Source organism: Bombus huntii, chromosome 11, assembly GCF_024542735.1.
Source record: "Bombus huntii isolate Logan2020A chromosome 11, iyBomHunt1.1, whole genome shotgun sequence".
Classification (NCBI taxonomy): Eukaryota; Metazoa; Arthropoda; class Insecta; order Hymenoptera; family Apidae; genus Bombus; species Bombus huntii.
Genome location: NC_066248.1, coordinates 3,257,117 through 3,284,253, shown reverse-complemented (window position 1 = coordinate 3,284,253; position 27,137 = coordinate 3,257,117). Strand labels below are relative to the sequence as shown.

At 40.6% G+C, this 27,137-nt stretch overlaps 2 protein-coding genes and 1 long non-coding RNA gene across 12 annotated transcripts in view; 1 reads left to right on the top strand and 2 right to left on the bottom strand.

Annotated features, from left to right (window-relative positions):
• Positions 1-61: 61 nt before the first annotated feature.
• Positions 62-2,455, bottom strand: LOC126871000 (protein CREG1). Its single transcript, XM_050629322.1, has 5 exons — positions 2,014-2,455; positions 1,020-1,174; positions 679-798; positions 524-605; positions 62-436 (listed from the first exon to the last, which is right to left on the bottom strand). Exons 1-5 carry the CDS (start codon positions 2,306-2,308, stop codon positions 213-215), a joined length of 876 nt encoding a protein of 291 aa, XP_050485279.1. The 5' UTR covers positions 2,309-2,455; the 3' UTR covers positions 62-212.
• Positions 2,456-2,644: 189 nt separating this feature from the next.
• On the top strand, positions 2,645-5,110 carry LOC126871007 (uncharacterized). Its single transcript, XR_007691489.1, has 2 exons — positions 2,645-2,746; positions 2,952-5,110. It is a non-coding gene; the product is annotated as an uncharacterized LOC126871007 (long non-coding RNA).
• Positions 5,078-27,137, bottom strand: part of LOC126870977 (protein trachealess) — a 137,840-nt gene continuing 115,780 nt past the window's right edge. For all 10 annotated transcript variants that reach the window (XM_050629257.1, XM_050629260.1, XM_050629259.1 and 7 more), the window contains 10 exons: positions 17,600-17,838; positions 12,351-12,427; positions 11,565-11,654; positions 8,916-9,105; positions 8,301-8,422; positions 7,800-7,993; positions 7,501-7,607; positions 7,196-7,343; positions 6,988-7,112; positions 5,078-6,844 (listed from right to left, as the gene is read on the bottom strand). In XM_050629257.1, coding sequence (XP_050485214.1) covers positions 5,562-6,844; positions 6,988-7,112; positions 7,196-7,343; positions 7,501-7,607; positions 7,800-7,993; positions 8,301-8,422; positions 8,916-9,105; positions 11,565-11,654; positions 12,351-12,427; positions 17,600-17,838 — 2,575 coding nt within the window. In that variant the 3' untranslated portion in view covers positions 5,078-5,561. The remainder of the gene's footprint in view (positions 6,845-6,987; positions 7,113-7,195; positions 7,344-7,500; positions 7,608-7,799; positions 7,994-8,300; positions 8,423-8,915; positions 9,106-11,564; positions 11,655-12,350; positions 12,428-17,599; positions 17,839-27,137) is intronic.

Sequence of the window (27,137 nt, the reverse complement as noted above, 5' to 3'; positions counted from 1 at the left end):
ACAATAATCAATAAGCAATTAATTGCATTGGATAAACACCAGAACAAAATAACTTACTTGCTTACGATTTTAATTTATAAATTTATTTATTATACTTAATACGTGGATTTCCATATATTTAAATAAGTACTAGTATCAAAACTTTGTGCTTGTTGCTTGTTGAAAAGTATATAAAATTATGGCGTTATAATAACTTATATCTTTCAGACAATTCACACACGCTGTACCACAGGATGTAATATATTAGAAATTGGACTATATTCCTCTTCAGATTTACTTTCGTATGATTTCAGGGGAAAATGTTTAATGAATTCTTCAATAATATTCGTTGTTGGTGGATGTAAATAATCTTGTACAGAGACGTATTTCGGGCCGCCAAATGTATCTAATACTACCACTGAAATTATTTTCAATTTTGCGAAATAGAAATGATGATCTGTAACAATTAACACAATATTTTTAAACGTATATTTCATAGTAATATTTTTGATTAATTGACTTCATTTATTAAAAAAATTCTTACCTGCTGGCATATTAATTAGACCTGGATGACGCGTGAAAACTGCTTTTTTAGCTACTTCGATTTCCGCACTTTCATTTTTTAACTGTAAAAGATATAATAATACTTGTTAATTATTCCATTAATTTAAGTATTCTGTAAATAAAAAATCTACTAACTGGTTTGATCTTGCCGGTTAGAAGAACCCTGGCACAACGTGGATCCATAGGATCCCACCGCTTGTTTCTACAGTATTCCCCTTGGGCTAATGACATCAACATCGAGGCCCGATTATCTTTCTGTAATTAAATCGAAATTGATTTTCAATAAAATAGGTAATAAAGATAAGAAAATAAAAAAAAAAGTGATAGTGATTAGGGTTTTAATAAAAATAATCGAATATTCAATATAATACGTATTGATATTGCTCACTATCTTATCAGACGATGGTAATATTAAACATACGACGTATTTTTGCGACTGCGATACATATTAATAATAGTGTTAAGAAAATGCTTACTGCAAGATCTTTAGCTGGAAAATCCAGGGTAGTAAGGTAAAGATATGGAATCCCTGATCCATTCCCTAAAAGCCCATCGCTGTAGGAAACTAAATTTACAGCTGGAAACGATTCGATATCCTTTCTTGCGCTGATTGTCGCCACGGATACCCAATCTGTATATGTACATAAAATTATTGGTAATTATATTTACATTATAATTAGTTGTTATTATATGATAAAAAAGCTAATTAACATAGTGAAGAATACTACTTACATATTTACTTGTTAACATAGTTACCATTAATAACGATATTAATAATAAATAAGATATTTAAGCAACTAAAGTTATATACGCGATTACAGCGTATACAATGAAAATGATGTCATACATATGTATACAATATACATATATATTCCCAGATTATTAAAAAACAATAAATTTACATAATAAAACAAATAAACAAATAATTTTACTTCGAAGGTAATTGAATTTAATAAGAGTAAGTACGTAAATAATTCGTATGTTAAATATGTTATTTGTTTGAATAAACAACTTTTCAATGGCTAGATTAGACAAAATATCTTCAGTGATAATAATTATTTGACTAGTCACGACTTGACTCATCGTGACTTCTTCGATATTGAATTTTGAATGATTTCGTATTACCAAAAGTAATATTTATTCAACTTAGGCAATATTCATCTATAATATTCATTTATAATAGTTCATCGAAAAACTGGAAAGCCGCCAAGACAAAGCGTTGAAAGTCCTAATATTAACTTTTACCTAACTCGGTACGGATAACCGCATATCTACATTATGTATGCAGATATTCATTCTACTCGTTTTATTAATTTCCGAATGATTCGTAATTTTGCACTGAAATGTGACGCTTTTGTTTGAGAAGTAGCTATTTACGCAATTTGAATGTCAAAATAAAGAAGAACCGTAATAACGTTTTATTAGCTTTAAAAACGTTGTTACTATGAAAAAAAAAATGTATTTTTTTACCAGCTTGATTGACAATGTATCTTGCCATTAAAGCTGCCTGATCGATAGGTGGTGGATTATTGACAGGAAGTTGTCGATCTCTTTCAGACGATTTGTACGTATTATGATGATCTTCGTGATGATGTTTTTCATATTTAATTTCTCCCGGACCATTCTCACTCATTTCCTTCGCTTTCTTCCATTTCAAAAACTCCTCGAATTCTTGCCAATGTTCAGCCTCCGAAAACTGTGAATACTTCTTCGCTTCGATCGTGAAGATTAAAAAAGATAAGAAGACTGCGAATCGAAAAATCATGGTTTATGTCCACGACTGTTTCACTCTGATGGTAAACGTTTACTAAAACGGAACAAAAGTACACTATTGTTTTGCAATCCTCTTTTAGATTTCTCACTTATATAGCTTGCTACAAGTATGAGAGCGATGAGCACGAGCTCCAATGACTGTTTAGCACATTCGTACTGACACTGCTGACTCAAGGTCAATATATTAAATGTTAAAGTTGTACATCATGCTATGTGAGAATTAGTGAAACTGATAAACATAACCTAAAGTTTGGAAAACTTCAAGTGTTTCGTTTGCATCTGTTTTATTAATTAATTGACAGGCAAAGTTTTAAATTAGTGAATCATTATTACATCGATGATAAATAGTGGTGTTCTAGATTTAAATGGAGCTCCGAAAATTTTTTAATTTTAATTTTTGGAGATAACGAATTGATTATTTTTCATAAAGGTGATTTTATAGCTAATTTCAGTTTATATCTTAAATGAGCGTTTTAAAAAGCATCGACAATTAGTATAGTGAAGTATAAGGAAAGTAATTTCATGAGAAAGAGGTTATTATTAACCTTACTATTAACCTCTTTATTAACCTTATAAGGTAGCCACTGAACATTGTCGAGTAACGTAATTTATCATTTTATTTTCTTTATTTCTAGGTTCTGCGACCTTTCTCTTATAATGAAAAGTATGATTATTATAATATAAAACGACAAAAATATGTAATTGTTATTCAATATAGTATGTCGGTTGCTCCATTTTTGGTAAAAAAAAGTAATTTTTAAAATTTTATGTTTTAAAATATCATTCTTTTTAGCATAATAAGTAACATTTGATTTGAGCATTAAAGACAGGAAGCTAAAATTTATTAGAATTTGAATGAAAACTGATAGCTTTCATAATAATTTATGTCAATCCGCTGTAACTTTATCTTTAAATTATATCATGAATTTCTAAATGAGGAATAATATAAATACCTAGAGATATTTATATCCAATTTAATTCGAAGCTAACCATTATTTCAGCAATAAAATAGAACAAGTAAATTTACTATTAGTCTTGTAATTCTTATGTATGATTTTAGTTTCTTATACATTTTTGAAGAATAATTTAACTTAAGGGATGTTTTTGTATGTACTGCATTTGTGTATTCATAGACTTTGGCAATTAATGTAAGTATTTTCTCTATACAAAATGCTTTTGCACATATTTAATTTTTTGGCATTTACATGTGCAACATCGGTATTTGGTGGAAGCTGATTTACATCCAATTTTAAGTATTTCTTATCTCTCTGGTAGATGGATGTTAATAGATATTATGCCTTATTTAAGTATTAGAATTTGTTGATAAGATTTCAAACATACGTAGATTAATCTGAATTAGTCGGGTAAATATTAATTATAAAGGATAAAATGAAATTTACAAATAATACAATAATAATAAAATAATATAACTTATATGTATTTCAAACTTAAATTGTGAATAAAAATATAAACAAGAAATGTTTATAATTTGTTGTGTATTGTATTCCGATGAAAGATGTGGAGTGATAAATTTGTTTAATTTTGTAAAGCATTAAAAAGCACAATATTGTAAATTTGCTAATCGTGAGTGGAGATATTATTTTTTGAAGAATATTGTAGAATTATGACGAAAAGAAAATTCAATCTTTCATCATTTTAAAATTATATTATAATTTTTTAATCCCAAGGGTGAAAGCTGTACTGAATCACAAGTTTTTGTTTTACCAAGATGGAGACGTTATGCATATATTTTAATGCTTAAGTCACTGCCTTACAATTTTCTTTCAACGAAAATAAATTCCGTAGAAATATTCCGAAAAATTATGAATAGAAATATTCAACAGGTGAATCTTACAGCACATAAAATTGTATTTACATGTGTACTCGTCAAAAAACAATTCATCAATTTACAACAAAACATAATAATCTCTTTGAAAGAATTCGCTACCTCTAGCAACATGTATGTCCATGCTTAGTAACTTTTACTTCGACAAAAAAGATTCGTTGCACATTCGCATAGCTTTTTTTTTTAAAGGTAAGCGCCTTTTACATTTATATATCCATATGCAATTGGTAAGGCAGTGATTTATCGTTATCGGACAAATCGATATGTATTAACGTTTACGTTGTCAAGATTCGAACAATCAAATTTAATACGTGACTTTTGTTGACAACGATTAATAAATGTAACTGATAGATTGATAAAATTGATAGAACGTTAAAATAATTTTCTATATTAATAGAGATAGCGATTTCCTTCGTAGTGTTACATACTCTCTTTCTTTCTTTCTATCACACTCACACTCTCTCCTTTCTCTCGCACAGAAACAACGCTTCTTTTCATTTATAAGCAAAAAGGTAAACATTATTCTTCTCTATCCGATCCTCTTAAATTAACGCTAAAAAACGTGTAACGATTGCACTGTTGACTTTACTAAAGTCATCGTATTTACGCAACAAAATGTTACAAGTATAAAAAATTTACGACAAGTACGGCTTCTCGAGTAAATTTATCGCTAACAACCACGCCAGCGTTTCTTCTTTTTCTCTCTTTTTTTTTTTTTACAGCAATAACGCTGGTAAATCTCTGTCTTCGTTCCTCCGTTGTTCCTTCTTTCATGCGTTATTCTCGTGTTCACGTGGGACTATATTAAATTAATTGGTCACCGCGTTTCGAGATTCACCGTTTTGCCCCTTGAGCGTCGCATCAAAACATATTCTTCTCCTCTGTGTTTCAAATTTATTCCTTCCCTTTTTTGTGTTTCTCTTTCTTTTTCTTTTTTTTTTTTTTTTTTAAGAAACTCCTATCCTCCGTTTTGCTTTCGCGAATATCTCCGAAAATGTCAACATACATAATAATTTATTTCTATTATATTACAATAAGTCGTTCTACATAGTCAAGAATAGAGAGCAGCGATTTTTTACAGTTCAATTGGCACATTGTATGCGCGCGTATGATCGCTTGGGTGATGGGAAAAGACGCGGGGATAAAAAATGAAAACTAGCTTAGGGGAAGACAGAAACGATGAGCTTGTGGCGAAAGTGAAGAATAGATAAAGCGAAAATAGGAGATAACCGAAAGGGAAAGATGAACAAATGTATGGAAGGAGAGAGGGGAAACGAGAGGGAAATCGGTGTACAGAGATGCCGAGGTGAATATGATATCACTGATATGCATGTGGGGACTTTGGGCTCAGAATTTTCAGTTACTTAAGTACACGTCTCTCGCGTGCCGGCGCACGCCACTAGGATGTCGAACTGTACCAACCGTTCGTCGTCGACTTGTTCGTCGGATGGTAAATGTGGAAACCAGCTCCGGCAGCCGGGTGATGATAAAATTGCGCTTGCTCGCTTAAACCGGCCGAGGCATACGCTGCAGCAGCGTCCAACGCGCTCGGATGAACAGCAGCCGAATACACTTGTGGTTTTAAAGGCAATGGTTGCGCTGGCTCGTATTGGTGTCGTAACACGGGATCGCTATAAGCCGACGAGCCTTCGTAGCTGCTTATCACGTTTACCGGATGCAGCTGTTGCTGTTGTTGTTGTTGTTGCTTGTCTCTCGGTGAAACGGATGACGGCGGAGTCATCGCCGAGTGATAATCGACCGTGTAACCGCTGGCGGTAGAATACGAGGAAACCAGGCTGGTAAACGCATCGGCGCAACTTGTTCCGGTGGAATTTTTCTGATTGTGTGTTGCCAACACAAATTGATGTTCGCCGTAGGTGCTGGATCCTTCGGAGCCAGGTGGAGTGGGTAGAGGACCACTGGGTGTCGTGTCCCCGGCGTAATAGGTTCCACCGGAAGAAGAGGTTCTTGTAGTACTACTGGACGTGATTCCGTGAACGTTAGCTCGTATCACGCTCTCTCTGTTGGCGTATAATTGTCGTAGAAGAGCGGACGCTGGCAATGGCGCGGTAGTCGATTGTTGCGGACTTAGGTGTCCCAGATGATGATGAGCTCCGATCCATTGTATCGTACTCCTTTGCTGTTGCTGCTTGAGCAACGCGTCCGTGCTGAAATCCGTAGGCTGATGCAGCGTCGGTGAATGAGATTTATTGAGATTCTGAACTGGCAGATGCTTGGACATCGCCTGCTCTAGATCTTTCACGGAGGTGCCGGTACTGTCGGCGTTGCTCGTTCTATCTTCCACGCGTCTCGATTTAGGACTGGCCGAGCACAGTACTTGCTCACCTCCTGAAATGGAATGGTTTGATGGAGCTGGACTTAGAGCGTGGCTTCTCTCGTTATTCGTGACTTTCACCGTTGAGTCGTCCTCCTCGTCCTCCTCCTCGATCGAGCTGCTATCGTCCTCGTGCAGCTTTCGCTTGTGTCCACGTAATTTCACTACGAGCGTGTTAATGTTTCCTACCGCTGTCTGCGGCTCTTGCTGTAACTGAGCTATGTTGTCGTGATGCCGGCTGCCTCGTTTCTCGCTCTCCGACCCGCGAGTATCTTCGCGATCTTCAGGCGGCGACCTGTGAGGATGTTCTTGATGCTGGTTCGGTGGTCCACCGTGATTTCTTCCTTCTGAAACGCGTTACGATGCTATCTTAGCGATTAGAAAGTTTCGGACTATCGACGAAGATCAAGTAGCTATATTCGGTCATTTTTTTGGGAAGAATAGCGGAAAGAAAGAAGTCGCAATTTATACCTCCTCTATCGATTTATACCTCCTCTATCGGCATCCGGTGATCCATTTTCTGGATCGTTTCCAGCTGCGTCCTCGCGTTTAACGCCCATCACGCCTTCTTCCAGTTGACAACAGTCCATGATTAAATTTTCGAACTCTCGACCGCTGAAACAATTTGTTCGATCCGAGAAATTTCAACGTAATGTTATGCTTGATCTCAGACGAATATCTTACACCATGAAATTTACCTTATAACATAATTGACACAGATGATATTTTGCTCTTCCGCGTTTTTTGAATTGCACACTACCGTGGCGCACGTCTGTAACCATGTGTATCCTCCGCTTTTATTCATTAATCTATAATAATGTGTTAGCACTTGCCCCTTGTGAATCACTGAAACAAACGAGATCATTCTGATGTAACTAACCGGCTAAAATAACGAGCAAAGAGTCAAGTGAAGTAGCTGATTCAATTTGTATTCCATAATGATTCGACAAAGCAGGGATTAAGTGGATAAACGAGGTAAACGAAGATCTATGGAAATACTTACAGTCGATGTGAGATTTTCGAAGACGATTCGCATCTTCCCCATGGCACAACGTATAAAGATTCTTCCCCGTTAATTCGTCGGCTGTATAATCTAATAATTCGGACACCCTATAGGTCAACATAAAAACGGGACATTACGTTGTTCGTAATCACAGAAGCTAATTATCTAATTATAGCTAATTAGCTAATTATTATAATAAAATGAGATAAACTTATCGAGAATTAATTACAACGAGATACGTGGAAAATAGAGAAAGACAGAGGAATGGAATTTTCTAGAAAATTTCCTATAACGCTCACCTTGGTTCACAATGCGCTATCCGAAAGTCGAAACTGATCCGCGTGACGAACATGTCGGCTTCCAGGCGAATTTCGTGCACACTTGGCGGAGGAAGTGCGATCGCCAGGCCAACCATGCCTATCAATGGTGGTGCAGACTTTCTTGAATGGCCAAACGTATACTGCGGTCTCAAACGGCACAGTAATAACACGACCTGAATTCGTAATTGCTTATTAACATCCATGGTTTCGTTAACTAAACGCAATTGATTCGCGATTCGTTAAATCGATTAAATCAGGAATTCACAGAATCCGATCGATGGTAAATTACGATAGATCGACGATAGATAAGTAAATCATGATTGCTATCAATTAGAATATTTTATTTCGTCATGTTTAGTGGAAAGTTACGGTTCGAAGAATCCTTGGAACACAGAATGAAAATGTTTAAGCATCGGAACGAAAGAAGATGAGAGGGTGATCTTTGAAAATATAGGATTTCTGAGGAAACAGTGTACTCACCCTATAACCAGACGACTTAAAATGGCACCCCCTTTTCGTCAAAGTGGATTTCATCCTCACGCAGAACGCACGATCGTATCCCTTGTAAAGATTATTTGCCGATAACGACATCACCGACGACACTATAATTAGATTAAAGACAACGCATGAATATTCGTTACTTACACGTGCGTGCACGCGTGTACAGAAGAATACCGATTTTCTTCTTCGAATTATACTTCAAACCATCAATATTCAATTGGAAACTTCAAAAATTCAGAAGGAAACAAGATCTTGGTTCATAAATTACGACAAAGTCCCACAAGCAATGAATAAAAAATGAGACATTTTTCGACATGGATAAAAAGCGAAACAAAATTCGGATCAAACGAACGAATATTTCTTAGATAGAACGATAAAACTACGTTCAAGCAAAGAGAAAAAGTTAGTCGCTGCTTCGTCGAGATTTATCAACGACGCATCTATTCACGATCCTTTAGCGGCTACTGAAAGTTTATCAACTTCGTAATCTCGACGCGAATGATGTCATCACGGCTCGTTCAGTCGACGAGAGACGCGTCGTTCAAAAAAAAAAAAAAAAAAAAAAAAAAAATACACGTCACGGCAGAAACTTACCGTCGGGATTCGCGGTGGAAGATGAACCGTGTTCTTCGGACGCCGCGCTACTCGGCGACGCTAAACCGGAGCTCGACGAGTGTGGACCGGAAGAGGTGCTCGATGTCAGTCCCAGGCCTAATTGTTCCGCGACTTCCGCGTGGTCTTGCTGATGAACGTAATCGAAAACGCTTGATCCCGTCATCTCTACCTAAAATTCACAAAAATGTCGTCCTCTCTCGTGTCTTTCGATATTTTCTCAATTTTGGAATTTTGAAATTTTATCGTAAGTCCTAATAAGTAAATTAGTTCAATAAGAACTTTCGATCGGAGACAAGCTATTATGTTGACTTTTCCTTCAAGAATTCGAAGTATGAGACAAATGCGAGTGCTAGTGGAAGAACACGTGTTTAAACATCGTAATTTCCTTGACAAGTCGCAGAAAGGTGACTTAATTAGAGGAAAAACTGCAGTCGAGGACAGCTTTCTCGAGGTGGTCTCATTACAGGGAAACTCTGCGGGCCTTAATACGATAGTTTCCACGAAAAACTGCTTCGACGTGACCGACGGCTTCCTCTCGTTCGATGGCAATGGTTATCTGTATTTGCGTAAAAGAATTTACGAAAACCCGTGTTTCGGAGGGCGAAATATTTTTTAAAGGATCCCTTCCACCAACAAATGCGAGTAATTCCATTGTTCGTCAAAGTGGTATTTTTCAAGCGAATCCTAAAACGTAGTAAAAACACGGGACACGTTTGAAACCGAAATTTTATTATTAAAACTTTGCGGAACGGCGTGAGGGTGGAATATCGATAAATACCGACAACAACGGAAAGCAAAACAATTTGTATTTTTCGCTGGAATAACACGCCCGTTATTTAATTACAAGTATCTCTACCAATAAAAGGACTTCGTTCGATAGATATCCGAAGGAAAAACGATTCGGTATCGTCTATCTATGAATAAAGTCGGTGTTTTAATTATTCAATGGTTAATAAATTCTCTGAATATTCTCAGCCGCGTAATTATTATCATTTTTAATATACCTTCTTCTTGATCTGGCGCAATTACTTAAACACTCAGGCAACCCTAACACGTCGATTTACCCTTCGATCCGAAGATTCCGGGAACTTGCTCAAAGACAAAGCACGTAAGAGTATGTAAATCCCGCGAAGTAGATTACTAGCTCAGAGGGGTACGGTTTCCCATCGGGGGAGGCTTCGACGATCGACGGAGGAAGAGACCGAGAAAGAGAGAGAGAGAGAGAGAGAGAGAGAGAGAGAGCGGGAGGCAGTCAATTTCATCGGGCACGGAAACTTTAATTTCAATCGAACTTGCCGACAGAATAATAATAATACTAAAACCAGTACCCTCGTAACCCACCAAACAGCGAAGGGAGAACCATTAAAAATCAACCACGCCAACGAGACTTGGAAATCGTTAACGTACCGGAACGCCATGGAACTATATCGCGTTCCTCGCTAGAGGGTGCAGACTCCGAATGGAGGAAAGAAGTAGGAGCCTTGAGGAACGATACGATTGCAATACGGGGCGAGAGAAAGAACAGCTTCCACTCGACTCGATTTCCATGTCTGCGCTGGAACATCTACCTACGGCCACGCATTCCGTTGGCCGGTTCACTCTCGCAAAGAAGAAATACCTCCGGAACACAGGGGCTGCCGGCGGCCATGTTTGTGGCAACGTCGGCGCCGGTTTCCCGAATCCCCGAAACACCCTATTGATTGCTCCACGAGTCTCGCAGAACCGAGCTGGTACACCGGTCACCTCCCGTTCACCTCCTGTTCCTCCCGCTATAGCGCTCTATCCGTCTCTGTTCCTCCGTTTCTCCGTTCCACGCTCCCTTCCCAGTCTAGCTGTTCCTCTCTGTCTGTCTGTCTGTCTGTCTCTCTCTGTCTCTCTCTCTCTTTTCTCCATCTACCTTCACGGGCGGCATTAGGAATGGCGAACACGCCGCCGTGCAGAGGCTACGTGAGCCGCATGCGACCACCCCCGCCCCCAACCACCACCCATCCTTCCCTCGTCTATGTCATGCTTGGTGCCAGCCAGTATGGCCGCCAACTCGTACAACCTTCTCCTCTTTTCCTCCCTTGACCTCTCTCTCTCTCTTCTTCCCTCTCTTTCGTCCTTATCCACCTCCTCTTTTTCCCGAGCCATGCTACCTCGCGTCGTTGCTTCTTTTCCCTCTTCTCCTCGTCTCTTCCCTTCTTTTTCATCGTTCGCCGTGGCCACCTCCGCCACCGCCTTCGTCTCTTACCCTTCGTTCCTCTTCATCGAGCTTCTCCTTTTTCCACGGGCCGTGTTCCCTCGGTGTGCTGCTATCTTTGCCCTTCCGGCTCGCGCATACGTGCCAGCCTCACGTGCATGCCTGTGTCTTATATGTCTTCCGCTTCATTTCACCCACCCCGCCGCCACCACCTATCTCTTCTACGCCCTGGCTTCGTTCGTTCGTTCGTTCGTTCGTCTTTTACTTCCTCCCCCCTTCGTGCTCAAACCCTCTCTTTCTCTCTCTCTCTTTCTCTTTTTCTTTCTCTGTTTAGCTTCATCCCTATACTATACTCGTTTAGTCTAGGTTCCATCAACATCCCCGCGAACAAGTCACGCTTACAACGACGATTCGTAAGGGAATGGACAAGCTAGCTACACACTCACCTGTGAGAGTCCAAGGTAAATCGAGACGGTCTCGGATATGTACAGGAACCGTCCATCAGCGGCGACCGCCATCGCGAACCCGTCCAACGACTGAAACGGAAAATATGAGTGCAATCGCTCTTCAGCCTCTTTCTATCTCCTTTTTCTTTCGTTTGCTCTTTCACTTATTTTCTTTTTTCTACCGGTACCAACGTGGCATCCCGGTTATCTCGCGATCACTCCCAGCCCCCTTCTGTCAGCTCCTGGGATACCGGCGTCCGAATCTTTGTCACAATTTTCGCTTACGATTATTTCGTTAGTATCTCTTTTCCATTTTAATTTTGTCACATTACTCGTTACTCCAGACCGCGGATTTTTACGCGATCATAAGAATTTCCAGGGTGCAGAAATACACATAACGATTCACATAACGTACCAAGATACGTGAAATATTCAGAGGCAAGAAAAAATATTTATATACAAGCGAAACAAATCTTCGATTCGATGAAAATCTATGAAAATACGAACTCGTATGAAAATCCGCAGTTGATTAAGTCGAGTAAATAATTTACGGTAACTTTATTATTCACAGGGTATTGAAAGGGGTTGGAAGTAATTTTCCGAGCTTCGTTTTCACTATTTTTTCTATACTGAAACGGTGAACAAATTTCTTTCGAACAAACGATTTCTTCAAAGTCGTTTCGAAACCGATTGCTTTGCATCGATGTAAGATTTGTTATTATTAGAGGTATTTTTTAACTTCGATGCGTGCTTCGAATGCAAGGAAAAATGCAGAATTACGCTTACTTGAAGTATGTGGGTACCCTGATGTACATCGAAGTGCTCCATCGTAGCGGATGCTGATGACCTCACACGATTCGCACCTGGAATCAGAAACATTCGCGGCGTGTACGTGGATTCTGCGTTATTGAACGCGATGATGAATGTCCGAGTTTCCATTTGAATCGGCACGGTTCAAAGCAATTTAGCATTCCTCTGTTTTTCCTACAGTCAAGTTTAGACGCTTCCGTAAAGAATATGACGGATCCATAGTGATCGTGTAACGATATGTATGTTAAAGATAAATTTGTATTCGACAGCTAGCATCAAATTGCATATTGCCGTGCATATAGCCAACGATGAATAATAATGAACAAACGGAACTCGATAAATCAACATTCCGCGGTGGTTTCTCTCGATCATCAATTTCTGACATAAATCTCGTTTAAAAAAGAAGATCACCGTTTATAATAAACAATTGTCTCACTCGGAACATTCTACGAAGATTCTATTATTCTAGAGCTTCTTTAACGACTCTAGAATATCACGAATCCCGCCAATACAATTAACTTCCACGATCTTTTCTACAGTTTTTTATAGTTCAGTTTGACAAACTCTCCGTCGCTGATTATTTTCATTCGTGTAAATTAGAGATTTGTTCCTTTCGGGATTAAGAAATTCTCCGAGCAAACGAAAAGCTCAACCCTAGAACTAACAGCAACTAAACCTATTAAATTTCCAGTATAATAAATTACGAGTTATTTGTTTTCACCATTCCGGTATTTCTACCGTTAAACACGGCGGAGCATGGAAATTTCCATATTATGTTAATCTCGTGCCCAAAGCACTGTGATTCTAACCACCCAAAATCTCTTTCAACATCCCCAACGTAGAGTCCCAGTGGACGGGTCAGCAAAGAGTTAATAAAGACGTTTGCTCGATCGAATTGATTGACGTCCACCGAACCTACGCTACCTCCACTTTATTCCGACCATTGTGACTCACTGCCGAGTTCAACCCCCGAAGATAGCATCCTAACCACGCGGTGACCCCTTTGCGTCTTCTTCTCTCCCCTCGTTTAACAAACAAGACGTTCCTGCTTCTTGCCCGTAATAATAAACTCCACCCACGCTCTCGGGGACGTCGTAATGAAAGACTTAGAAGACTCGATCAAACTCGACGCGAACCGCTTAATCTGTTAAGCTCCACGGAGCAGGAACGAGTCGAAGTGGCTGGCTAACTGGTCGAATTGATCAGCGTCTGGCTTTCGCTATCCGGTCGACAAGTTCGTTCTGATATTTCGGACCCGGATCGCCGAATAATCCAACCGGACTTTCGCCCATCCGACCAACGCGTTTCCTACAGCCACGACAACCGTTCGTTTCGTTTCGTTTCGACGACGATTCGTGAATACCGATTAAACTTTTACCGATCGAGGTCTCTTTCGCGCAGGATCGTTCATTGTACGTTCGTTTACACGGAATAGTGGAGCTGGTAATTCTTTGAGAGGTTCGATCGCTTGATGAGAAGCGAATGGATCGTTGCAGCGAAACGTTGTTGTGCGATCGATAGTTGGTTCGTCGATGAAAGAAATAGGGCGGATTTTTATCGTAGTTTCAAGTAAATATAGAGTGTAATTAAACAGAGAATTTTAATTCTTGACCGATTGATGCTTTTGGAGTTTTGTTATTTCAATTTGAATTATATGTTATATATTGTGTTGTAACAATACACGTAAAAATTACTTTTCGAATTAAACTGTATGTAGAATATGTAAAATACAAAATAAAATTACGTAATGTAATCTTCAAACAGGTTGCAATTATTTATGATTCGTCGAGACGAAGCGAAAGAATATTTTCCAATTGTGAAGTTACCTATTAAAGTAGATTATTATTTTGGTTAAAAGGAGCTGTATAAAATATAGAAGCTGTAAATAATAATCGTACCATAAATACGACGTTAGATGGAGAAAACTTAATTTAGACCTGTAGTGGAAGCTACCTGGCCGTCATAATATTTTGACAAGTATCTAAGGGAACGTTTTGCCCGTCTGTCCGGTGGCTCGCAGATATTTCCTTGGGGATGATGGAAAAATATCCGTGCTGCCGGCGTGATCAATTTAGCAAAGATCGAGCTTGGTAATAGGTTATTTTTTCGCGACGAGTGTTGAAGGAATAATGTGCAGATCGACGTTTGTTATTACAGAAATTCTGTTCCTTCGGTACAAGGTCTGACAAAGTGGAGGATAAGAGAATTTCCATGTAATACGGTTTATGAGAACAAAAAAATACGGGAAAGCTGAACAGGATTGAAAGATAAGGAACGTAAAAGAATCAATTTAAAACTGCATCAGACACTCTGTACTATCTGAACACCGTAAAACGCACGCTGTTTGGAATGCACTCCGCCAATTTAGATTGCTTTGCCAACTTCTGGGTGCTTTTACGGGAAACGATGGACTCGTTTCAAGTTTGTTAAGTGAAATTACCATCCACAGGTTTTCTCTTGTTTCCGTATTATCGCTCAAAATTGCCGGAGACATCGAATTTTGAAGTAAAGTACGAAAAAGCAGTTTCACATTATCCCGAGCAACTTTGCATCGAGGCAATGAAAGAAATCCTACAATTGTCCAGACGTTTTCATAAAATTACCATTAATTTCTGCAAAAACAGATTTCCCATCGTCCCAGTTCAACGACGAATCTTCGACAACGAACGTCCAATCTCTAAAACTAAACGCTCTTCGATTTTCTGAATCAATCTCGCGTTTCAAGCTCGCGTTTGCTGGAAAACGTAGCTGCGCGCATCGAAACCAGCCTTTTCACCTTCGAACGATACACGAAAAGGAAAAAGAGGGACTAACCTGACGATAAAAAGATAAAAAAACAACCGAAGCAAAAATAAAACCAAGACTACACCCTCGGAAGAGGAAGACGCGGTAGGCAGAGAAGAAAGAAAATAAATCAACCGACGTGTCTGGAAATCTTTAACGCATTTTACTTCGTTAAGTCGAGAGGTCTCTTGTTCCAGTTGTGGCAGTGACATGCGGCGAGGGTGAACCGGCCGCGGTGGATTTAGTTTGACGAGGAGCTGTGGCTGCGATGTGCGGACGGTGCCTAACTCAATTTCGTTAGTTTAGTTACATTGGCGGTTGGTAACGCGAGGCCCATGCAGGGGTTGCCGTGATTAGATTTCCATGTAGGTAGTGGTGCAGCTACCTAAGCCTTTATACGTACCGCTTTACATGTACGCGCAGACAGCCTCTGTCCCACCCTCTCTCCTTCCTTTCGTCTCTGTCTTTCCACGACCACACGACAAATATTAACTCAACTCAAAGCCATCAGCCCTTCGATTCACGAAAGTAACGCCGATGAATAAGCGAATTCTCTCGACGACCTTATTTCCTGTGTTCTGCCTCGTTGCAGCGTGGATTCTTTCGAGTAGGTGGAACCTTCCGGAGAACCGAGGGCGCGCGTAACGAGTAGACGACAGGGTTGATAGAAAGGGGATGCATGTTTTTGTGGAAGATCGTGGATTACGATCGACGACCAGGTTTTTTGGGGGAGAATTGTGGAATTGGACGATTGTTGGGCCGATCGAAAGGGAAAGGGGTGAATTGATGGAATATTAGGCTAGTTGTTATCGTTGGTTATTGTTTCTTTCAAAAACGTATCCTTTGAAGAAATTGGAAAGGATTAAATAAGATGTACGTTTATATAATTGTCTAGATGTTTCATTAACCTGCTGATTTATAATATTAGTATGAGTCACGCTTGTGGTAAGTTACGTTCGTAACAGGGCTCAGGTTGATCTCTAACTTCAATCTCTATTCGTCTTAGATCGAAAATTAAATTCCAATTACATATAATATATATCAGATAAATGATCGAACTTCATCCCTTGTTTCTACTACGTTCTTTACGTAAAACACACAATAAATTTCTCGAATCTATCAAGTATCAGAAAACGATCCTGATAAATTTCTTTGTGTTTGAAGCCTGCTTGACCCATGCAACTTCACTGACAGGGATGAACAACGGTCCTTTAGCATTTCAATGTTTCTCGAACCAAGGCGAAGAGATGTCCACGGCTTTCCTATTTCCGTTAAATGAACCACGAAAATGAAGAAGGCCAATGGCGATGGTATCGCTCGATTATACCCGACAATTCTCTATTACTATGTATCTGCGAATCTTGTGCCGGTTGCTTGGTCACTCTCCAGTTATAAACGATATCGCGAGGTTCGATCTATTGCCGGTTCGCTTGCGCGAATTCTTAAGAAGACCTTTGTCCGGTTAATTCGATACCGGTGTACCGTGAATTTCCATCGAAATTCAACGCTCTAACCCTCACCCCTTTATCGCGATCGACCAACGATACCGCTCGATTCGAGCAACGCGATACCATTGCAATTAATTTGCGACGATGCGAAGCCAAGATTCCCCCATTTCTCTGATTAGACGCGTAAATTTTGGGAAAATTGTTCTATTCGTTTGTTCGCGATCTTATTTTACAGACGAACAATTGCGCGACGTTGACTCTTTAGGTAAAAATTCTGCCTCGATTCTCTGAGAAGATAATTCTTTTATCCATCGAACGATCGATCTTTAAGATAACGTATCTGCATTTTCGATTCGTCGTCTTAACGATTGACTGATTTTGCAACGAGTTTCACTTTCTCCCGTGCTTTCACCCTGAAAGACACGTTTTGCCGCGCGACTACACGCTCGTCGATCTTCAACAGCGAAACGACTCCCCTACCGGGGTTAAATACTGATCCATCAACAGATATCACCAGCAGATACACTTTCTAATAAGCGGGGGTTCCAATCATCTGTGTTGTTTCCACTTCGAAGCTACGATAGCTCTTTCACCAAAGAGGGTTGAGAGAATATCTCTTTTCTCGGACAGAACGACCGCGTTCTTCCTGTTCGTTGAACAGTCGATAATATTTAATCAAACGTTGATTTCGTGACGTGAATTTTCAACTATTTATCATATGATATCATAAATATAATTTATCATGTATGGTCAATAAAATACTCAAATTATAATATCTACTGGTTATTTAACGAGTTTAGTTTTCATCTCTTTAGTAGCGTCGATGTAAGTACGAATCTGCATGAACATCCGCAGTCCAACAATAGCATTTAGCGCAATAATTCGTTAGCAAGTTACATCCACTGGATTTGTCTTTCTCGCGTTGATATTTTTCTAATATCGACGATTATGAACGCAGTGCAGTATCAATAGGTTTAATAACGAGGTCCTTACCTTTGCCAGATTTATTTGGCGGTGGCCCATCCCGATTCCATGGCGGGTCTCCGTGACCCGAGAACTCCCGAAGTTTGAGGTACGAGATGGTTAGCCTTATTATAGAGGCTTTGTCCAACTGGGAGGTAATAGCCGCCGGTAATGGCAGCATTTTCGCTAACTCGTAGAACTCGAAGTTCTCCTTCCCCCTTCGAGACCTGGCAGCGTCTCTGCTTTTTTCCTTGCGCAGCTCGAGGATGCTGTAACAGACAGAAAAGAGAAACGGGAGAAGGTTAGACGAGCAGGAATATCGTGGCACGGATAAATCAAATTCTTTTTGCTTCCTTCGTCTTTTTTCTCTCGCAACTTCGATCATGTCAAAATGTTCCCTTTCATACGACGTAGAACGGAAGGGATCGATTTTAATTTCGTAACGAGATATTCGTGACAGTCGCCGAGCATGGTTCATCGTTAGATGAATTTTATTTTCCAGATATTTCGATGTTTAACGAAGTATATTTGCGTTGTTCGGAATATTTAATTAATTGTTTGAAAAAATATAGGAAATGTATCGCACAATATGTAAAGCTTCTAAAATAATTTATCAATTTCATTCGACATTAATAAGTTACACTTTTATAAATTTGATACCAAAGTGTCGGCGACAGGTTCGTATTTAGGTAACTATTTTATATTTTACTCTCATGGTGGTTTTACTCTCTTGTTTAATAAAACATCTTCCCGTTTATTCAGCTTTCGTTTTCTTTTATAGCTGATCAACGATGCCATAAGATTCGCTATATTCCATACAATGTTGGCGCGGATGTTTTTACAAGTTTACGACAAATCGAAGCGCGTGTAACCGTTCACGCATCCAGAATAGAAAGAATGTCCGATTCCTGTCCGAAATTCAATTACATATTTGCTGATATCATAAGGTATTCGTTTCGCGTAGTCCTTCCGCAAGGACTCTCGTACTTGATATGCTGACAACGAATTAACCATCTCTATTGGAATCGCGTTACAGCTATTGACCTAGAGTGCGTAGTACCCCAGGGTGACTGTTTCTTTAACGATCCATTACGGTCATACGTTGGAAATCTGGACTTAGTTCCAAAGATAATTAATTATATTCTAATAAATTATAGTATGATCGTCTAAGAATCATAATGGTTTAAGTCACTTTACACACGTTGATCATAAAATAACGTTAATCTCTACGTCCATTACGTAGTACCAGGTTTAAAACGTACCATGAAAAGGGACAAAGTTACGACTGAATTAACGATGAAGCTAAAGCAACCATAGAAAGATCGAAATACGAGATCGTGAATTTAAACACTTCAAAGTTTCGATTCACGCCACTACCACGTTCTGCTCGATTTTAATCGAACTCGCGAAATAACGTTCGTCAACCCTTTCGCAGAACTACCCCATTCTTCCTCCGCTAGAATTAAAAGGCATGCACACATTGATTTATCGAATCGTGCGGACGAAACGTCCTATATTAGCTAATTTTAAACGAAACAACCGATCGAACTAATACCGTGGACGATGTATCGACAATTTGCAGACGGATAGGCGAGTATAGGCGTGGCGGCGCGAGCGGCTACGATCGTAGAGCAAACGCGCGGCAAAGGCGGCCACCCGCTCGGCCAGCATACATTATTCAAACGCTATCATGCCTGTGTTTGCTGACATGCCAGCCGAATGTATCTGGGTGAATGTCGACGTAACATTAACCACGCCCCGTGGACGGCCCCTCGATTCCGGTTTTGCATTTAAACATTAAACGCTGACCAATGGGAACGTAATCCGCATTATTCGAAACCCGTTCCTCCCTCTACTCGTCACGGTCATTAACCTTTTGTTAACCAGGGAGCAATCGGTCCCCATGTTCCCGGACGATCCACTCGTTCTATCCAAATGTTCGATTATCGTGGACCTACGCCTATGATGACCAGCGACGTATATTTTCGCGCGGTAGTGAAAAAGGGTGAAAATAAGTTCCGGTCCAACGGGCGTGAAATTATGGCCGAAACGAGAAATTATTGCTCGGGTTCATCCATTTGATCGCGGCTTTTGGAATTTTTATAGCGTTTTAACCTGTTCAGGAATGGATCTTCTACAGGCAAGATAGTGACATTTTTTTTTCTTTTTTGCTATATTTTTATTTTATATTATACGTTCGACGAACAATTGATACCGATGATTAGAATCGTGGTTAATAACGTGGTAGAAATTACATGAAAGACTTGTATCGTATATTTTGATATTGAAGAGTTGTCGCAGCTAAATTATAGATTCATAATTTTATGAGGTGCTGGGGCGGTTAAATGAATTAAACATGGGGCGTTAATCCAGTTCCAGCCTTGAATGATCCTTAACAAACACCTTGACACACATAAAACTGAATATTTTCACGCGTATTATCAATTTCTATTACGTAATCGATCGGGTCTATACAAACTCCCGGAATTCCATGTGCATTGATACAAGAAACGTCTCAAAAATTTGGAACAACCTAAAGCCGTGTCGTGTACGTTTCCATGAAATTTTTGACGAGACGTAAGACGATTTCTCTCCAAATTGAACGGCCCTTAATTGCAAACATTCTCAACTCGCGAAAGAAACGAATATCACCAAGATTTATCCCTGGCGATTAACGAAGAACGCGGCATCGACAGTTTGAAAAAAAAAAAAAGAAAAAAAAGAAGAAAACTCGCAGCAATTAAACGCGCCATTTAGCCAGGGCGGAAGGGTTACGAACAAGATGGGATTTTTATTAGGCTGCTATCGCGCTTAACGGCTGTAAAACGAGGATCCCATGGTCGCCCCTTTTCGTTGATCGCGCGAACGCCATCCGGAACACGACGTTGCCTCATTACAATGGTCTCTCCGCGTCGCTGAAAAGTCGTAAAGACTGAAAGAAGGGGGTGGAAAGACCAGGCCGCCATTCGGTCACCGTCTTGTTTCCGCATTTTACAAGCGTCCCGCTACTTTCCATCGTCTCTCCGCACCCCCGAGACAAACGCGGCAAGAAGCTCCTTCTATTCTTGCTCCCACAGGGACAATCACCGGCACCATCCCCATTTCCTTTTCTCTGTCTTAGCGTTCGGTCGTAGCACGCGACGGATGAGAACACGAATTCGAAAACACGGTCGCGGTAGAAATTTCATTTGCCAACGATGCCACCGACGCAATTCTTTCTGCCCGTTAAAGGAACCTCCATTGGTAATTTAAAGTTTCACCGGAGGGTGGAAGTTTCTTTTCGACGTTCTTTCGAGAATGCGGCTGTAATTTGTAGTTGGAGCATCGAAGGATTGGGCTCGGTAAAATACGGCGAAATGACAGTTAAAGAGCGTTAAAGTGGTTCTTTATGCGAGAACCGATTGGATTTGTTTGGATTGGCTGAAAGGAGGTGGTTGATTTTTACCGGTGGTTTGCGGTCGCGTAGAGAAGAATTGTGAAAGCTCGTGGAGGCTGGGATCGAGTTACGCAATTTGCGATCGTTGGCGTCGAGAGGAAGATAGAGAAAACGGAGAAGATGCGTGCTTTTCAATTTCGTGCAGTTGATTATTGAGTTATCAGTTGAATGTGGTTCCGGATGCTTGTTCGATTATTGTTCGCGTCTATGTAGCGGAATAATATAGCGAAATGATACGATACAATTTTAGGGCTTCGATGAATTTTTAACGAGATCGACGTTTGGCCAGCATTTTAACGCGAATACGTGGGCGAGTGGTGCACCGTATCATTCGTTAATGCGGAATCCCATCGTTTTACCGTTGAACCAGCCTGTCGGACGAGCAATAAGCGAACGCAAAATTTTTTTACCGCTCGTATCGGTTCAAGGGTTCCGTTGGAATTTGGGATAGGAACACGGTCGCGCGCACTGACTTTTTACGACGGCGAATGCAGAAACGAGCGTGCTACGTGCATCGCATACGGGACCGTATGCAACGATGCTTACTAAAATGCGGGCACTCTGTCGTGAGTTACGTCAAACAGTCGCTCCTCCACGGGTCTGATCGCTTTCTTCTTGAATTTCCACCTGAGAAAAAATCGTTCACCTATGTTTTCCACGTGTAAATTTCGACGAATGTCGAATAAATGCTTCCGATTTTTACTCTTATTTTCGACGAAATTTTAGTTACGCTTATAGACGTTGAATTGCGCGAGTATCTATTCATCGAGAGAATTTTGGTGTCTTCTCGTTCGTAAAACGATAATTCTAGATCAATGAAAGGATCGTGAACGTTTTCTGAAATACTAGACACGTTAATGACAAACACGAAGAAATTACATTAACGATATCGTGTCTTAATCTACGACACAAAATTCTTGAATGGAAGAGATGAATTGTCGTGGGTCTATAAATAAAAATATAGGATACTTTTCCATCGTTTCTAGGTGAAACCGCTATAATATATCATCGGACGTTTGTATCGTAGACGGCTGCACGCGTTGCATAGCAATCGTGTAGTAGTCGCATAGTAATTGTACGCCTAATTGCGTATAGAGGAGAAATTCCGTATAATTTTAATAAGCAATTGGAAAGTGGAAATGAGAAAGGCTGGTAGTCCTATGCGGGCTATTTCTTTTTTCTTCGTTGTCGAATCTGTAACGGTTTTAGGGAACAAAAGAACGGTCGAACTGAAACGATAGCGTTAAAAGTATCATAATATTCGTACGATATAACGATAAAATAAATTGGCAAGTGAAATTTGTTAAAAAACTTTCACGGTACGTCTATTGGATCTTTGAGCAGTCTCTTAATGCTTTCGATAAAACATTATTTTTGATAAATGTTTTCAGCGATTCTATTCGTCATGCAAATCGCGATATCAATTGCGATGCGTTTGTTGTTGTTCGTGAGAATGCCGCGTCAGTGTTAACCGTGAATCATCTTTGAAAACTGCGTACTTATTTTATTTGAAACTCATTTTAAACGTAGTTTATTTCTAACACCTTGCAAGGCAAGACTGTTGCCTGCATTCGAATTGCAAAAAAATCTGCAGCCTTAATCGCTGCTCGTTGTATGTTAATGCAACGAAATGAACGATACCTTTTCAGAACGAGACGCCTCAGGCTTTGATCGATACCTACATACCGAGAAAACATAAACGGAAAAATATTTTTCTCCTCCCATCTAGGATCTTACATTCCTTCGTGTTGCAATCGACATTGAAATTTAACGCGGAACATATTAGAATCGAAGATTAAACTAAATTCAAGTAATAACCTGTTATTTATCTTATCGACTTGTAAAACATCTTCGCGATCTTATATCAAAGTGTGTGATCAACTCTGGAAAAAATCAAACGCTACGCGACAAGTTTAAATTATCAACTAGCTTAGATCTAACTCTTGGAAAAACTATATTATTTGTAGAATGTTCCGATATAACACTTTCCCTAAAACAATGTGACTGTTATAAAAGATCAATAACCTTTGAAAATCCAAGAGATCAAATCCCACTGCTCGCTATCGCGTATTTTTATCCTATCCCATTCTAAGTTAGCCCGGGATCAAGAATTAACTTCGATATTATCAGGAAGAATTCCGCTGAAATTCCGAGAATCAAAGAGGTCGAAGAACACGAATAACGCTGCCAACGTGGAAGAGGAATTCCGACGCGATCGTCGAAGAGCTTGGTCACGGAACGCGGGCCAAAGTGCGATTAGAGGCGGCTTCCGCTGCTGATTGTGCAAAGATAAAGGAAAGGGAGGCGCGAAGGATGGGTGGCTAAGGTTGCTGCGTCCGTTTTTCCCCAGAGGTATTCCCTAGAAGCTGGCCAGCCTCGAACGAGAAGCACCGACGTGTCTGCAGAAGTGCGAAAATAAAATTACGCGGAACTTTCGGTCAAATTTGTTGAAATTGGGCGGCAGACTGGTCGAACGGGCCAAGGCAAGGGCTCCTCGCGGTTCCCATGGGACACGGGATAGAACGCTGGCGTGTTTCACCCCCGTGAGCCACGGCATAGCTATATCCGTAGCCATATCGTTGAAGGGTGGCAAACGCGCCTTGGACACATAAGGATCCTCGTGTTCTCGGCCGTGCTAAGTGCCGGCCATCAATAATTCAGCAGAGGATCCTGACGAGGTTATCGAGACGATCCTTTCGATCGAGGTGCCGCGCCGTTGGATTTTTCATCCGCCGATTTCTAGTTGCCCCAGAATTATTGATGATAGCCTCGAGAAGGTGGGGGCTAATTCTTCTTAATCCTGACGTTCTCCTTCGGTCTGCATAAACCGAAATGGACGTCGCATCTCGATAGATATTATTTAAACAACGTTTGAAACGTTCGAGTATTTTGCGTTTGGAACGGTTAAAAATATTCGCTATATAACGAGATTAAACATAAACGGGTGCTTGCATATGCATTTCACTGCTAACGTAGGCGACAGTTGCGAGTACGCTTGCTTTAAGTAGAATAGGGCATCTTTGGTCAGACGCCAAATATGCGAAAACTGAATGGCTTATGGAAGTTTGACGCACCGAAGAATCATTCGTTTGATCGAATGTCGATAGTATGTTAAACCATTGTACGTTTCTGTAGTACGTCGATGATCGTTCTATCTAATAAAATTTCAAGAATCAACGAAGCTTGTTCTAGCAGAAACGCGATCACCATTTGTGAAGATTGTTCGATCTCGAATCTAGAAAATTTATACATTCGTCGATATCACTCCGAGTGATCGTTTTGCCTAACGAAATTTTCAGAATCTACGAAACTACGACGTGTCCTATTACAGGTGTATCTGTTGTCCGTGAAAAGCGTTTCGCCTCAAATCTAACAAATTTATACATCCAACAAACTCACTCTCGACGATTTTTCTTCCCGATAGAGTTTCAAAAGCCAATAAAACTAAAGCGCAGAATGATTCCATATGTAATAATTTTAATTTTATTTTATTCACGGGTTTGTGCCCTTTACGTGTTCAAAAAGCTACAGTACAAAATAACACTGATGTTGAGAATAATACTAAATACCGCTATACAAAGTTTAGACAAGTGTACGCACAAACATATTATACATATAGTCTATTCGTTATAATTAAATCATATTCAATGAGATTTTCGTACATAGCAGCAGAGAATCGAAGAATAAGTCTACTTGGATCGCGTATTTATTCGCAGCGTTACAAATTCTGGCATCCGTATCGGTGTGACCGAATCTCGACCTAGAAGCCGGCGTATAAAACAAGGGCACGTGCTTGGTGAAATGGAAATGCACATTTGAAGTTAACCGAGCCTAACAAACGAAGGCTATTGGTTTTATTATTTATAGTATCGTGCAGCAAGAAAACGGGGAAAAGAGCGGGCAATTAGCAAGCATCGAGGGAATTATGATGGCCGGGCGCGGTAGGCCGACTACTCGGGCTAATTCAATTAAACAATTCATTTGCCGGTCCGAAGCACCACCTGAGGGCACGTCCCATTCCCGTCGACGCTTCTCTCCGCGTCCGCGTCCGTGTGTTCCGGTCCAAGTGTGCGCCGATATGGAGGAGCGAACGTGAGCTGGAGAAGGACCAAACCTCCCTACCCGTTCCCGTGGGAGTCGTAGCCTCGCGCTACAATACAATGCTCCTAATGTTACGGCTCCAGTTTCGACATAATTTTCTTTCGCGGCCCTTTTGGCTATCGGATGCCCGGCCTTTTGTACCACTTCGACAAAGAAAATGTCATTTCCGGTGGCCGGCTCGATAACGAGGGAAAATTCGCAGGTCTCCAACGTTGCTGTGAACGTTAGCCGCTTCTTACGCTCCCAGGAACCTTTGATACATCGTCTTGTTGATAGACGAAATCTTTTTAATCGAAAGATTCCCGCGTTGTTTCCGAACAGAGAACTGTATAATCGTATTTGCTGTAAATTAACGTTTGAATATTTAGCAGCAAATGGTGGGAAATAATCCAATCGTATCGCTACGTGCGATGCAGACTACATCCACAGTTCTCGAATCTTATCAAACTCAAAGAGAAACCATTCTAGAACGCAGTCTAAAGCACGCAAAACCATGCGCAACGTTTGCAAAGCATCCTTTAGCCGCTTCTAACGTATCTACCTGGCAAAATCAGCGACGAGCCGAATTCGAGCCTATTCGAGTGAAACGTGGACGCAAAAGGGCCCGCTGTTGGAAAAATATTTCGTCCACGGCTTGGCGGTGTCTCAATGAAACCCCATCCAGCATGGACACGAAGAAAACGAGCGAGTCGCGGCGAGTGGTGGAAAAAGAGATGGTGGAAGCAAGGAGGAGGGAAAAAGAGACAATACGATAACCACTAAATTATCCCAGCACATCCGGCGATGTAAATCACGAGGTAGTCGCGCGCATCAGCGTACGCTGCACCGACTAGGGGAAAGGAGGAGAAGAAATGAAAAAAAAAGAAGAAAAAGAAAAGAAAAAAGAATTAGGAAAAGGAGAAACAAACGGAGATGAAGAAAGAAATCGGGAAGACGGTATGAAAGACAGAAAAAGCGTGGACCTCCGAGGTATACGCGTATAAAGGCACGTATATAGAGAGGTACACGCGTATATAGACACAGGGAAGAGGGAAACGGAGGGAAAAAGAGACAGAGAGAGGCCGGATAGAGAGACAGAGGGAAGTTGGTTCTTGATGACGCGCAGATAAGGGAGGGCTTAAAGTCTACGTGATGTGGTTCCCGATGCGTCCGGGCGGAGGTCGAGCCTGAGAACTTTCGGTAAACGTACTCGGAGACTCGGACGAAACGTAGCTTCTCCCTCTGCCGGAAGAACCCCTTTTGCATTTTCGATAGTGGCCACGTTACGACCCGACACACGCTCGATATACTTGATCGTGCTCCCCGGTACTGACCTCCGAAAACTAGACGCCGAGGTGACGCGCTTGATTCATCCCCTTTCACTCGGGACATCTATCGGTCTTTGGGGTTGTTACTTGGGGGTTTTTGCTACATGCGTTGATTCCACCGATGGTGGTGTCTTGAATTTTCGAACGAGACACGACAGTGAATGAGCAAGAGGGAAACTCTGAATCGCGGTTCAGCTGTAATTTTAGGGATCTTTTTAAATGTTCAAAGTCTTTCTTTAAAGACGTTTTTCGTCCCGAATTTCGGAGCCAGGGATAAGAGTAAATGATCGTAAGAAAATTTTAATATGCAGTCGAGTTGTAAGAATCGTAAGAATTCTTGTTTCGAGCAATTTTATGTTACGTCAACGATTTCAACGCGTGAAATCTGGCGTAAATTTAGAAACGATTCAAAGTGTCGTACTGCATACGAAAAAAAATCCTGTTTGACTTCCTGTCTCGAATAATCATCGACAGTTTGACGCACGAGGAAAGCTGGAGTCTAGTCTCCTAGGGGTCTCACGTTCACAACTTGCATCCGGACATTCTCATGTCCCTACTTCCGGGAACGTGAGGCCCGTAACGGCAACACCCTCGCCAAACTCAGGCAGAACTTGCGGTCACTGCTCTTTGTCCTAGTATGCTTTTATTTGATAACGATAAGCATGTCGGTAAGATGTTACCTTGAGATCGAGCAATATTTGAAAAATAGCAGAACGAAATATCA